This window comes from Physella acuta, unplaced genomic scaffold (assembly GCF_028476545.2).
Source record: "Physella acuta isolate Inbredline_101_S28 unplaced genomic scaffold, ASM2847654v3 ptg000345l, whole genome shotgun sequence".
In the NCBI taxonomy this organism is placed as follows: domain Eukaryota; kingdom Metazoa; phylum Mollusca; class Gastropoda; family Physidae; genus Physella; species Physella acuta.
In genome coordinates, this window is record NW_026731864.1 from 1 (window position 1) to 13,375 (window position 13,375).

A 13,375-nucleotide genomic window follows, 5' to 3' on the forward strand; every position below is an offset into this window, starting at 1 on the left:
GTTGGGTATTATGTTGGGTATTACTGTTGGGTATTATGTTGGTATATGTTGGGTATTATGTTGGGTATTATGTTGGGTATTATGTTGGGTATTATGTTGGGTATTATGTTGGGTAGTATGTTGGGTATTATGTTGGGTATTATGTTGGGTATTATGTTGGGTATTATGTTGGGTATTATGTTTGGGTATTATGTTGGGTATTATGTTGGGTATTATGTTGGGTATTATGTTGGGTATTATGTTGGGTATTATGTTGGGTATTATGTTATGTATTATGTTGGGTATTATGTTGGGTATTATGTTGGGTATTATGTTGGGTATATGTTGGTATATGTTGGGTATTATGTTAGGTATTATGTTGGGTATTATGTTGGGTATTATGTTGGGTATTATGTTGGGTAATTATGTTGGGTATTATGTGGGTATTATGTTATGTATTATGTTGGGTATTATGTTGGGTATTATGTTGGGTATTATGTTGGGTATTATGTTGGGTATTATGTTGGGTATTATGTTGGGTATTATGTTGGGTATTATGTTGGGTATATGTTGGTATTATGTTGGGTATTATGTTGGGTATTATGTTGGGTATTATGTTGGGTATTATGTTGGGTATTATGTTGGGTATTATGTTGGGTATTATGTTGGGTATTATGTTGGGTATTATGTTGGGTATTATGTTGGGTATTATGTTGGGTATTATGTTGGGTATTATGTTGGGTATTATGTTGGGGTATATGTTGGGTCTTATGTTGGGTATTATGTTGGGGTATATTATGTTGAGGTATTATGTTGGGTATTATGTTGGGTATTATGTTGGGTATTATGTTGGGTATTATGTTGGGTATTATGTTGGGTATTATGTTGGGTATTATGTTGGGTATTATGTTGGGTATTATGTTGGGGTATTATGTTGGGTATTATGTTGGGTATTATGTTGGGTATTATGTTGGGTATTATGTTGGGTATTATGTTGGGTATTATGTTGGGTATTATGTTGGGTATTATGTTGGGTATTATGTTGGGTATTATGTTGGGTATTATGTTGGCTATTATGTTGAGGTATTATGTTGGGTATTATGTTGGGTATTATGTTGGGTATTATGTTGGGTATTATGTTGGGTATTATGTTGGGTATTATGTTGGGTATTATGTTGGGTATTATGTTGGGTATTATGTTGGGTATTATGTTGGGTATTATGTTGGGTATTAGTTGGGTATTATGTTGGGTATTATGTTGGGTATTATGTTGGGTATTATGGTGGGTATTATGTTGGGTATTATGTTGGGTATTATGTTGGGTATTATGTTGGGTATTGTTGGTATTATGTTGGGTATTATGTTGGGTATTATGTTGGGTATTATGTTGGGTATTATGTTGGGTATTATGTTGGGTATTATGTTGGGTATTATGTTGGGTATTATGTTGGGTATTATGGAGGTTGGGTATTATGTTGGGTATTATGTTGGGTATTATGTTGGGTATTATGTTGGGTATTATGTTGGGTATTATGGTGGGGTATTATGTTGGGTATTATGTTGGGTATTATGTTGGGTATTATGTTGGGTATTATGTTGGGGTATTATGTTGGGTATTATGTTGGGTATTATGTTGGGTATTATGTGGGTATTATGGTGGGTATTATGTTGGGTATTATGTTGGGTATTATGTTGGGTATTATGTTGGGTATTATGTTGGGTATTATGTTGGGTATTATGTTGGGTATTATGTTGGGTATTATGTTGGGTATTATGTTGGATGTTGGTATTATGTTGGGTATGTGGTATTATGTTGGGTATTATGTTGGGTATTATGTTGGGTATTATGTTGGCTATTATGTTGGGTATTATGTTGGGTATTATGTTGGGTATGGGTATTATGTTGGGTATTATGTTGGGTATTATGTTGGGTATTATGTTGGGTATTATGTTGGGTATTATGTTGGGTATTATGTTGGGTATTATGGTGGGTATTATGGTGGGTATTATGTTGGGTATTATGTTGGGTATTATGTTGGGTATTATGTTGGGTATTATGTTGGGTATTATGTGGGTATTATGTTAGGTATTATGTTGGGTATTATGTTGGGTATTATGTTGGGTATTATGTTGGGTATTATGTTGGGTATTATGTTGGGTATTATGTTGGGTATTATGTTGGTATGGTGGTATTATGGTGGGTATTATGTTGGGTATTATGTTGGGTATTATGTTGGGTATTATGTTGGGTATTATGTTGGGTATTATGTTGGGTATTATGTTGGGTATTATGTTGGGTATTATGTTGGGTATTATGTTAGGTATTATGTTGGGTATTATGTTGGGTATTATGTTGGGTATTATGGTGGGTATTATGTTGGGTATTATGTTAGGTATTATGTTGGGTATTATGTTGGGTATTATGTTGGGTATTATGTTGGGTATTATGTTGGGTATTATGTTGGGTATTATGTTGGGTATTATGTTGGGTATTATGTTGGGTATTATGTTGGGTATTATGTTGGGTATTATGTTGGGTATTATGTTGGGTATTATGTTGGGTATTATGTTGGGTATTATGTTGGGTATTATGTGGGTATTATGTTGGGTATTATGTTGGGTATTATGTTGGGTATTATGTTGGGTATTATGTTGGGTATTATGGTGGGTATTATGTTGGGTATTATGTTGGGTATTATGTTGGGTATTATGTTGGGTATTATGTTGGGTATTATGTTGGGTATTATGTTGGGTATTATGTTGGGTATTATGTTGGGTATTATGTTGGGTATTATGTTGGGTATTATGTTGGGTATTATGTTGGGTATTATGTTGGGTATTATGTTGGGTATTATGTTGGGTATTATGTTGGGTATTATGGTGGGTATTATGTTGGGTATTATGTTGGGTATTATGTTGGGTATTATGGTGGGTATTATGTTGGGTATTTACTTTATAATACCTTTTTCTTCTTCGTTCTAAATTGTAATTTTGGACACGATTTGCTGCAACAAAATTAAGTATTGTTTTAACATGTTATGCGCCATACGGGCAGTTGTGATACGTTGCTGTCTAACTATCACGCTTCATTTGCCCGGGACTCGAACTCGGGACTTTAGCAACCATTAGTTTTACCAGCCCACCATGCCGCCCCTAGAATAATAGCGATACATCAGCTTGAGCATGTGGCCAAATCCTGACTTAAGGCAATGGTTATGTTTAACACTTGCCGACTCCTGACTCAAGGCAATGGTTAAACATTTGCCGACTCCTGACTCAAGGCAATGGTTATGTTTAACACTTGCCGACTACTGACTCAATGGTTATGTTTAACACTTGCCGACTCCTGACTCGATGGTTATGTTTAACACCTGCCGACTCCTGACTCAATGGTTATGTTTAACACCTGCCGACTCCTGACTCAATGGTTATGTTTAACACTTGCCGACTCCTGACTCAATGGTTATGTTTAACACTTGCCGACTCCTGACTCAATGGTTATGTTTAACACTTGCCGACTCCTGACTCAATGGTTATGTTTAACACTTGCCGACTCGACTCCTGACTCAATGGTTATGTTTAAGACTTGCCGACTCCTGACTCAATGGTTATGTTTAACACTTGCCGACTCCTGACTCAATGGTTATGTTTAACACTTGCCGACTCCTGACTCAATGGTTATGTTTAACACTTGCCGACTACTGACTCAATGGTTATGTTTAACACTTGCCGACTCCTGACTCAATGGTTATGTTTAACGCTTGCCGACTCCTGACTCAATGGTTATGTTTAACACTTGCCGACTCCTGACTCAATGCACTGGTTGTGTTTAAGACTTTCTCTGGCGGTTTATTTATGTGAGAGAAGTGCTGAAAATTATTCTTCCTTAATTCAGATCACAATGCTTGTACTCTAGGCTACTTTTGTGGGGTCGCTTGACGCTGTGGGTCCCGGGGAGGGGCATTAGAGTTGATCGCACTTCCGCGTAGTCTGCAATAATTGTCATCAGTAATTATCTGTTGAGAGTGATTGATTCATTTTAGGAAATGTTTAAATTCGAAATTTGAGCTCATTTTACAGGGAGAATGTAAACTATCTAATGCAGGATTGATACTGGTATAACCCTATATGCCATTTACATTTAAGTAGCACAAATGAAGACCAACGACCTGGGTAAGGGAAGGGGTGTATTGGAAAAGTAAGAAGCGGCAGTATTTGTGCTTCAAACCAGTATGACATCTGAAAAATACCCCCCCACACACACACACACACATACCCTCTCCCGAATAAATAATCTTTTGTTAATTTTAACGGCCTTTCTAGGTTTTCTCAAATGGAACTCACTCTTTTTCTTTTACCGTCGGGGTTCATCATCAGTCTACTGCCTCACGAAGTTTCAAGGGGGTTTTATCCAGGAGTTTGTTTTTTATGTATAGTCTGATAATTTTATAACATTGTGTTATGGTGTTAACGTCATATAGCATAATGCTTTGGTGTGTATGTCGTAAATGATGGTGTGTGCAGTGTTTGTGGCACCAAAGATTCTATTCTATTTTTGCAGATCGTGTGTTCTGGACGTCGACGGACCCAATCAATTTACTTGAAGGCTCCTTTGCCATCGCCAATATACTGAGCGTCGGTCGTATCTCCTATTTGCTACCAGCCAATGAGATTCTTGGACCACTGCAGATCTCACTAGGCCGTATGATAAAGGTTCAATCTATTACAATGCATTCATTCAGTAGGAGTGGTTATATAAGTCATAAATAAATGTACACAGACTACTACACTATCTAGGCTATATGTTAGCTTTAAAACTTTTTATGAACAGAGTTTTTCCAGGCATCTCTTCGGGAAGAAAGTCTACCCCCCCCCCCCCCAAACGAAATGGAATTTATATAGAAAATATATACTTTTAACACCGTCCGCCCACCACCGGAAATTTTAGTCCGTTTGTAACATTGTATCCACAGTTCATGACATTAACCTTACATATTTCATGCTTCAGAAAATGAAATGTTGAACTAAGATTAAACATAAGATTCCTTGTTAGCCTACATCATTACATTCAGCCTTTTACACTCGCAGGACATAGCCAAATTCGGAGCACTTTTCCTCCTAGTCATCTTTGCTTTCATGGTCGGTCTGCACAATCTGTACTGGTACTACAGCGAGAGGAACGAAATAGAGCTCTCGTTTCCCGAGAAACCAATTATCACAAACGTCATGGCAGCGGAAAACTTTGGCGGGTAAGTTGACAGTAATGTGGTCATACATCATGGGGTAGGTCAAGTTTGGCGGGTAAGTTGACAGTAATGTGGTCATACGTCATGGGATTGGTCAAGTTTGGCAGGTAAGTTGACAGTAATGTGGTCATACGTCATGGGATTGGTCAAGTTTGGCGGGTAAGTTGACAGTAATGTGGTCATACATCATGGGGTAGGTCAAGTTTGGCGGGTAAGTTGACAGTAATGCTTGAAGCTTGAAGCTTCAAATGTTACCTGGCCCTGGGGGGGGGGGGGGGGAAGATGGAAGCTTCTTGTTTTAACTGTGGTTACATGTTTTAAGGGGTGGGGGTGGAAATTTCTTGGTTTTTTTTTTTTGTGGGAAAGGGGAGGTAAGATGGAAGCTTCTTGATTAGAGGGGAGTGGAAGTTTTTGTTCCAAAGGTGGGTAGTTTCGGTTCTTTCTGCTTTTAGGTAGGATGGGAATTCCTTGTTTTAATTTGTTTAAACCGGAAGCTTCTTGTTTTAAGGGGGGGGGGTAAGATTTAGTTAAATAAGCTTCTTCTTTTAAGGGGTGTAAGCTGTAAGATTTAATTATAAAATTGTGTATGTGTATTTTGTGTACGCTTCTTGCTTGTTGGGGTGAGGTAAGGTGGGCAAACCTTTTTTTTCTTTTGCTTGAGCTGGGCTAAGATGCAAACCTTGTGCAGGCTTTTCTTCTGCTTGAAATAAAAGGTGCATATAAAATCAGTAGTATTAGAAACCATATGCCAGACAAATATGAATGTTTCCATTGAACAAACGTTTTGCTTATAGAGTACTAGCAACGTTCCGAACAGTTTTCTGGGCCATGTTTGGCCGTGGTGAGCCTGACGCTGTACAACTTGGCACATACAACAACAACTTTACAGAGGATATTGGATACATCATTTACGGGGCTTACAACGTTTGCGCGGTCACCGTTCTGCTGAACATGCTCATTGCTATGATGACGCGTTCATTCACACTCATTGCTGTAAGTACTCGCGTTATTGTCTGTTCTAGTTTTCATCAGTTCTCGTCTTTATATGTTAGTTTCGCACATGTGCTCATTATATCTTGTTTTACTTATAATAATATTATTATTATGTTCTTCAGAAAGTGGATAATATTCATTAGTTTTTTAACTCATAGGGGATTTCTGCTTTCATTCTATTTAACTTTTGGTCAGCTTTAAACATTGTGATATACATTTGGTCGTGGGAAAAATTGTCAGCTTTAAACGATGCGACATACATTTTTTGTGTGGTAAAAAATTGTCAGCTTTAAACAATGCGACATACATTTTTTGTGTGGTAAAAAATTGTCAGCTTTAAACGATGCGACATACATTTTTTGTGTGGTAAAAAATTATCAGCTTTAAACAATGCGACATACATTTTTTGTGTGGTAAAAAATTGTCAGCTTTAAACAATGCGACATACATTTTTTGTGTGGTAAAAAATTGTCAGCTTTAAACAATGCGACATACATTTTTTGTGTGGTAAAAAATTGTCAGCTTTAAACAATGCGACATACATTTTTTGTGTGGTAAAAAATTGTCAGCTTTAAACAATGCGACATACATTTTTTGTGTGGTAAAAAATTGTCAGCTTTAAACAATGCGACATACATTTTGTTGTGGTAAAAAATTGTCAGCTTTAAACAATGCGATATACATTTTTTTTTGTGGTAAAAATCGACAAGTCTACAATGAGACGAGAAAGTGTGTATACGATGCTAGAGGGGTGGGGTTCATTGTTTCGTTAAAATGTGTTCAATAGGGTTGGGTTGTGTTGGTTTGCTGAATTTGGCGGGTAGGATTGGTTCCAATTCTGTTAGAGTCCTTTAATGTCCATCAAAGGTTCTTGCAACTGATCCTATGTTATGTTTACCAATCTTTAGGAAGATTAAGACAGAGAATGGAAATTTAAAGATCCTATGTTATGCTTACCAATCTTTAGGAAGATTCAGACAGAGAATGGAAATTTAAAGATCCTATGTTATGTTTGCAATTGTTTAGGAATATTCAGACAGAATGGAAATTTAAAGATCCTATGTTATGCTTACCAATCTTTAGGAAGATTCAGACAGAGAATGGAAATTTTCCCGCAGTCTGCTCTACATGGACTACATCGGTAATGGCGGTACTCTACCAGCACCATTAAATATCATTGGGGCTCCAAAGGCCCTCTTTCAAATGATTTTCTGTAACTGTTGTTGCTGTGGCAAGACTCATGCTGATAATGAAGGTACGCAAATGTTACTAAGCGCCACGGTGGCTACTGTTACGACCCCCTTCTCTAATCCTTTCGAATTAGTCAGGGAATCGTAAACAAGAAGAAGAAAATAAAAATAAATAAAAGCCAACTTCAGTAATCTCTATTTATTGCCACAAATTACACACTTAAAGTTAACCCGCCACCAAAGTACAACAATCAGAAATATACACAGCTAGCTACAAACAACTAAAGTTTTTAGTACGACTACCCTACTTGTCCCTAACTGTCTATCTAGCCTAGGTCTACTACAGTACAGGCATCTCTTGGCTGTCCACTAGTCCACAGAGACGCCCCATGTCTGTCTCCTCTATACCTAGCTATCCGAGACGAGTCCGTCCGTCTCCGTGTGTGTCGTGAGTGTGTATCGAGAGTGTCTCCGAGTGTCCGGTCTACCCTCCTAAAGTACTCGTCCCCCGTTCTTCACAGTGGGAACAATTTTAATTAGCCTGTCCCTAGGTCAGATCCGTCCATGACGGTCCACTCGGCCCTGTTTGATCTGGAAGGTTTTCCCAGGCGTAAATCAAGGGCTATGTTGGCCACGTTAATAGCCGAGTCCCGAAGACTCCAATTCTGCCACGCCCACAGCGTGGAATCTAATCCGTGGTGGCCATCAAAACCCCCAGACTCACACGGCCTAAACTGGCCAGTGCATTAACATGCCTAAGCATTTCATTTTAATTACCTGGCCCTCCTCGATGGGACCAAACACAGGTAAAGATCCTTTGGGATCGTAACACTACACTTGACTAAATGATTGGGAAGCAACTGACCGCTGGTTTTGTTGATTTCAGATCAGTTTGACGATCTAGATGATGCCGCAGACACGCCTATGTATCCAGCCCGTAATGGAAAGGCGTCCAACACCAGAGAGACCAACAGACCAGCGACTCATAAACAAGTTTCTATAGAAAGTCCGGCTGGGGTCAGTCGTAGTTCTAAAAATATATGTGTGTGTGTTGTTTGTGTGTGTGTGTTTGTATAGGTTGTTCAGGTTGACACATGCATTGGATATAAAGCTACGATAGTAGTGCAATCAAGTTACCAAAACGACGTGAAATTAATTCCAATTATTAATCGTTAAATCTTCAGACTAAGTCACTTTTCCCAAAATGTAGTCATAACACCTCATGAACCTTGAGTTACAAAGCAACACAAATGTTTGTTAAAATAAATATGACTTTCCCGTGTTGAATGTATTGACAGAATGCCCACCCTGGTGACGACATTACACATGTTGAAAATGGAGAGATGAATGGCCGAGTGAACCCAGGTTTTGATGGAACTCCAACCAAATCAACACGAAGAAATCCTGCCAATACTGCAGTGGCAGTGGAGGCTGAAGAAGAAAAGTTAACATATCAAGTAACTTGTGCTTTGTGCTATTTTTATAAACATTTTCTAGGACCAGTAACCCAAAGCTATGCATGAGATTATATTATTGTAACTCTAACCCCACCCAATGTGTCAATTAGCCCACACAGCCATATTTGACAGATTTTCTCTTTCTTTATTAATAAGTGACTGAAGATAAAAAGTATTGATGGTGTGTAGAAATAGATAGGGCTATGCACAGGACAAAATAAAAAAAAAATACTTTTATACAAGTGTTAATTCACCAAATTTACAACAATTTGAAATCCCACTTTGAAATTTCAAATTCTACTTGCTTAATGGTTGGTGAAGAACAAAATATGTGCGTAGTTTCAATTTACGCCCAACTTTCATGTCACAATCTTTACAATAGTTTCAAATTATCAATAAATGACCAATTATAGCTACAGGAATCTGGGGTCAGGTTAAGAATATGGCACAGGGCAGGGGACTCTAGTTGGTGGCCCATACCCCAGCAGGGCAGGGGACTCTTGAGATCTTTAGTTGGTGGCCCATACCTTAGAAGAGGTGATGGGCAGTGATGTGATGTAGTAAAAGAGCACTTGTGCCAACTTGCCCTTAGCCTCCCCTTCCCTGATATTTATATATATATATATATGTATATATATATATATATATATATATATATATATATATATATATATATATATATATATATATATATATATATATATATATAGACTAACAACAAAGCAGGAAATTCAAATGTGGAATGGTTATTGCTTTCAGCAAACAATGCAAAGAATCATACAGAGATACATCTTTGACATTCAACGTGAAAATGAAGTCACAGAAGGTAAGATTTAAAATACGATCATCTCAAGTAGTTAAACCAAATTTTCCAGTATCTGTTGGTTGTTAAGATTGTAAATTGTATTAGCTACCGCTGTGATCATCTGCTATTGTTATCTTTCTAACTGAAATGTCTAGATCAGCTCTAGTTGTCTTTCTAATTGAAATATCTAGATCAGCTCTAATTGTATTTCTAATTGAAATGTCTCCATGTGTTGTTACCAGATGACTTTGAGGAAATCAAACAGGACATTTCCAGCTTCAGATATGACCTGATCAATCAGATGACATCCAAAAATCAGGTGGAAGATGAGCTTAAGACTCATGTCACAACAATCATTCAGCAGCTTCAGGTAAACAGACACTTTCAGTTGACATATTTCAAGAAACAAACGTACATACTAATTTTATTTTACTAAACTGGATAGGATTTAAAATGTTAGTAATCTCATTAGCAACCAAAGATTTTATTTAAAAAGGCAAATTAGTTTAATTGTTTTATTTTCAGTTATTTAAAAGCTTGGTATTGTAAATTTTTTAATATTTGTTTTTAAAATATTATTTTTCTTATTTTTAAATAGAATCTTAAAGAAGAATTTTCTTTAAATGGAGGAGACAAGAAGCCAAAATTATTTGAAAAGAAAACGGACAAGCTGAAAGTTTTAGACTCAAGCCCCTTCCCAGGAAATGATAGCTGCTTGTCTCCACCTGTCATTAATGAAGACCCAGAGGGTTTGGATGAACCATCTGAAAAGAATGTTGAATAACTTTTTGTACAAAATAGCTTTGTTAATATAATTAGTTGTAAATCTTTTATGCTTTAAAAGTATTTATTACAGCTCACTTTTTCCTATAGTTTGTGTTTTTAATTGATTATAAAGTCCTGGAATTTGTTTTTAAAATTTTTTCTTAATTTAAAAAAAAAAAATTAATTAAATTGTATCGCTAAAAGATGTTAAAAATTTCTAATGTTTTATTTGTTTATCTTAATTAGAGATCTGTGATGAAAGTCCTTTTTTTTGTTGGTTTTTTAAATTATTTTATGCCTGATATTTTTACCTAAATATTATATCAATGTTGCATTTATTGAAACTTAAAATACTATTTTTCAACTAAAAAGATATTTTTAAAAAGTAGAAAGATTAATTTTAAATAACAATTCATATAATTTTTATTAATACTATTACCTTAAAGTATTTAGAAAGATAATTAATAAAATGTTTTTGATTATGGTATAAAAAAATTACAGTATGTATAAAAAAAATACTGAACACAATCAAAAGATCTGTTTTTCTTGTCTTCCTGTCATTGTGACAATGTGTTCAGCTGTTAAAAAACTACCCACATGTTCAGGTGAGATTTGACTTTAATTTAAATACAAATATTCAATTTTTTAAAACAGTGTTATTTTTATTCTCACTTTTGAGCAGATTGCATGTACTATGTTATGGAAATTTTCAGTTTTCATATTTTTTATTCTATTGTTTAGTTTTTTTTCAAAATTTCAATCACTTTTAACTCTAATTATATTAAATTTTAAAAATCAAAATCCTTTGAGCTACCCCCCTATGGATCCACTGCAGATTGCAATGGGAAAAACAAGTAAATCTTAATCCTGTGATTCAATCTCAGTCTTGACTCAAATATTTTGGCCATGTTTATCATGTGACCTTCTACTCTGGTTTGATTTGGAGATGTCAACAATTTTGTGTGGCTCTCCTAAAAAACATGCAGATACTGAAGTAATTGACAATCACTGTTTAGTTATGTAAATCTAGACTAGATCTAAACTAGCAGGGATTTCATGTCCAGTGCAAGAAAATGTTCTCTTAAGAATCACAAGTTGTCTCCAGCAGACCCAGAACAATTCAAACACTGACATTCAATCTTTTTATAAACATTGTAGTCAGGGCCATCAGACAACTCAATGGTGTTTAGGACATCTCTAGTTATGCACAACACTACATTTGTTTAAGAGGTCAAATGTCTTGAGCTTGACTCATCAAGTTGACTGTTTTCTTTTGCTTTGTGTACTCAAAATTAATACCTTAGCATTCTTTTTAAAAGATGTTTTTATCAAGGTATATGATAATTTTTTTATATGATGATTTGTTATGCTCCTTCTATACATTCCATATGGTATTCATGTACAATTTATTCATCAACAGGTAAAACTGTAGTCTGCAGGTAAACTCTAGCCTGTTACCACCTGTTGCCTGCAGGCAGGTAAACTCTAGCCTGTTACCACCTGTTGCCTGCAGGCAGGTAAACTCTAGCCTGTTACCACCTGTTGCCTGCAGGCAGGTAAACTCTAGCCTGTTACCACCTGTTGCCTGCAGGCAGGTAAACTCTAGCCTGTTACCACCTGTTGCCTGCAGGCAGGTAAACTCTAGCCCTGTAACATATTTCAAAGTTCTAAAAAAAAAAAAAAAATTTCTCTTATCTCCACTGCCACCTGATACACTCTCAAGTGAATGCATATTTTTATTTCATTATTTTGGTTAATTGTTAATGTGTAGAATAGTGTAATTACACTACAGAAGGTATGTTTGTCACTATTTTACTACTGATGCATTTTTTAACTCACACTGAAATATTATCTTATTGGGGTCTAAAGCTTCCCTTTGCATTCATATCTACAAACCAAAGTACAAGATTCAGACATCCAGTAACATCAGCATCAAAGATTGAATCCGTCAAACAATGCTTTAGATGTCAACTTTGTTCAGCCAATTGAAATCTCTGAATGAATACTACTACACAAATTTAATACATTATAAACATATGACTTAATAAAACAGATGAACCATTGCTGACCTACATTATAAACATATGACTTAATAAAACAGATGAACCAAAGCTGACCTCTAAGTAAATTGCACAAGTCTGCATGGAATGGAGAATTCACCAACATGGGATAGTTCAGATATGATGAATCTAATGCACAAATATTGTTATAAATATTGAATCTAGTTGTATAAATAAAAATGTTGATGTACCATTACAATTTAAAGCATTTTAATGTAAACTATGCTATATTGATGTTACTAGTAAATTAATTAAGATTGTTTTTTTATCCAAATCAAATTTTTACAACTGATGCACCTTAATTAATGTATCAAAAGAACTTGTGGTTAAAATTGATAGGAACATTGATGATTAATGCTGTTCTATTGGATTGATCTATAGCAGGGGTCTCCAAACTACGGCCCGTGGGCCAAATGCGGCCCGCGAGGTCATCTCATCCGGCCCGCGGAGATCTTTCTTACCACGGAAAAAACGTTTGTTGGTGATGGCTGAGGAACTTTGCTAAAGAAAAATCAAAGACATGCCTGGAAGAAACTGGCCCCCGAACTGAAATTTGATAGTTAATGCGGCCCTCGGACCGAAAACTTTGGAGACCCCTGATCTATAGCAACAATGGCCACTAATGGTGCTGTTCTATCATTTGTTTCAAAGTTGACTTATGTTCAAGTTACCACTAGCACAGATGTTCAGATTCTATGTTATATGTACAACTCTTATTCAGAATAAAATAATTCTCTACCAACCAATCAAAATTGTTCCTCTCTGTATCCAACAGCTAGATGCTACACCAATTTTGTCATTAGAAAGTACAAGATAGAGAATGCCAGTCAGTGAGATGAAATCTAATATTGCTCTCTGAATAAGAACCTTTGTTAGTTAC

The 13,375-nt window shown here is 36.0% G+C and overlaps 1 protein-coding gene across 1 annotated transcript; it reads left to right on the forward strand.

Annotated features, from left to right (window-relative positions):
* Window positions 1-4,540: 4,540 nt before the first annotated feature.
* On the forward strand, window positions 4,541-13,227 carry LOC131941063 (short transient receptor potential channel 3; the record flags this gene model as incomplete). The annotated part of the gene is given in 9 exon segments (XM_059300045.1): window positions 4,541-4,692; window positions 5,068-5,228; window positions 6,020-6,218; window positions 7,302-7,473; window positions 8,295-8,425; window positions 8,707-8,865; window positions 9,625-9,691; window positions 9,913-10,040; window positions 10,269-13,227. Coding segments are annotated over 9 exon segments (1,355 nt in total), but the record flags the coding sequence as incomplete, so codon positions are not given.
* Window positions 13,228-13,375: the final 148 nt, after the last annotated feature.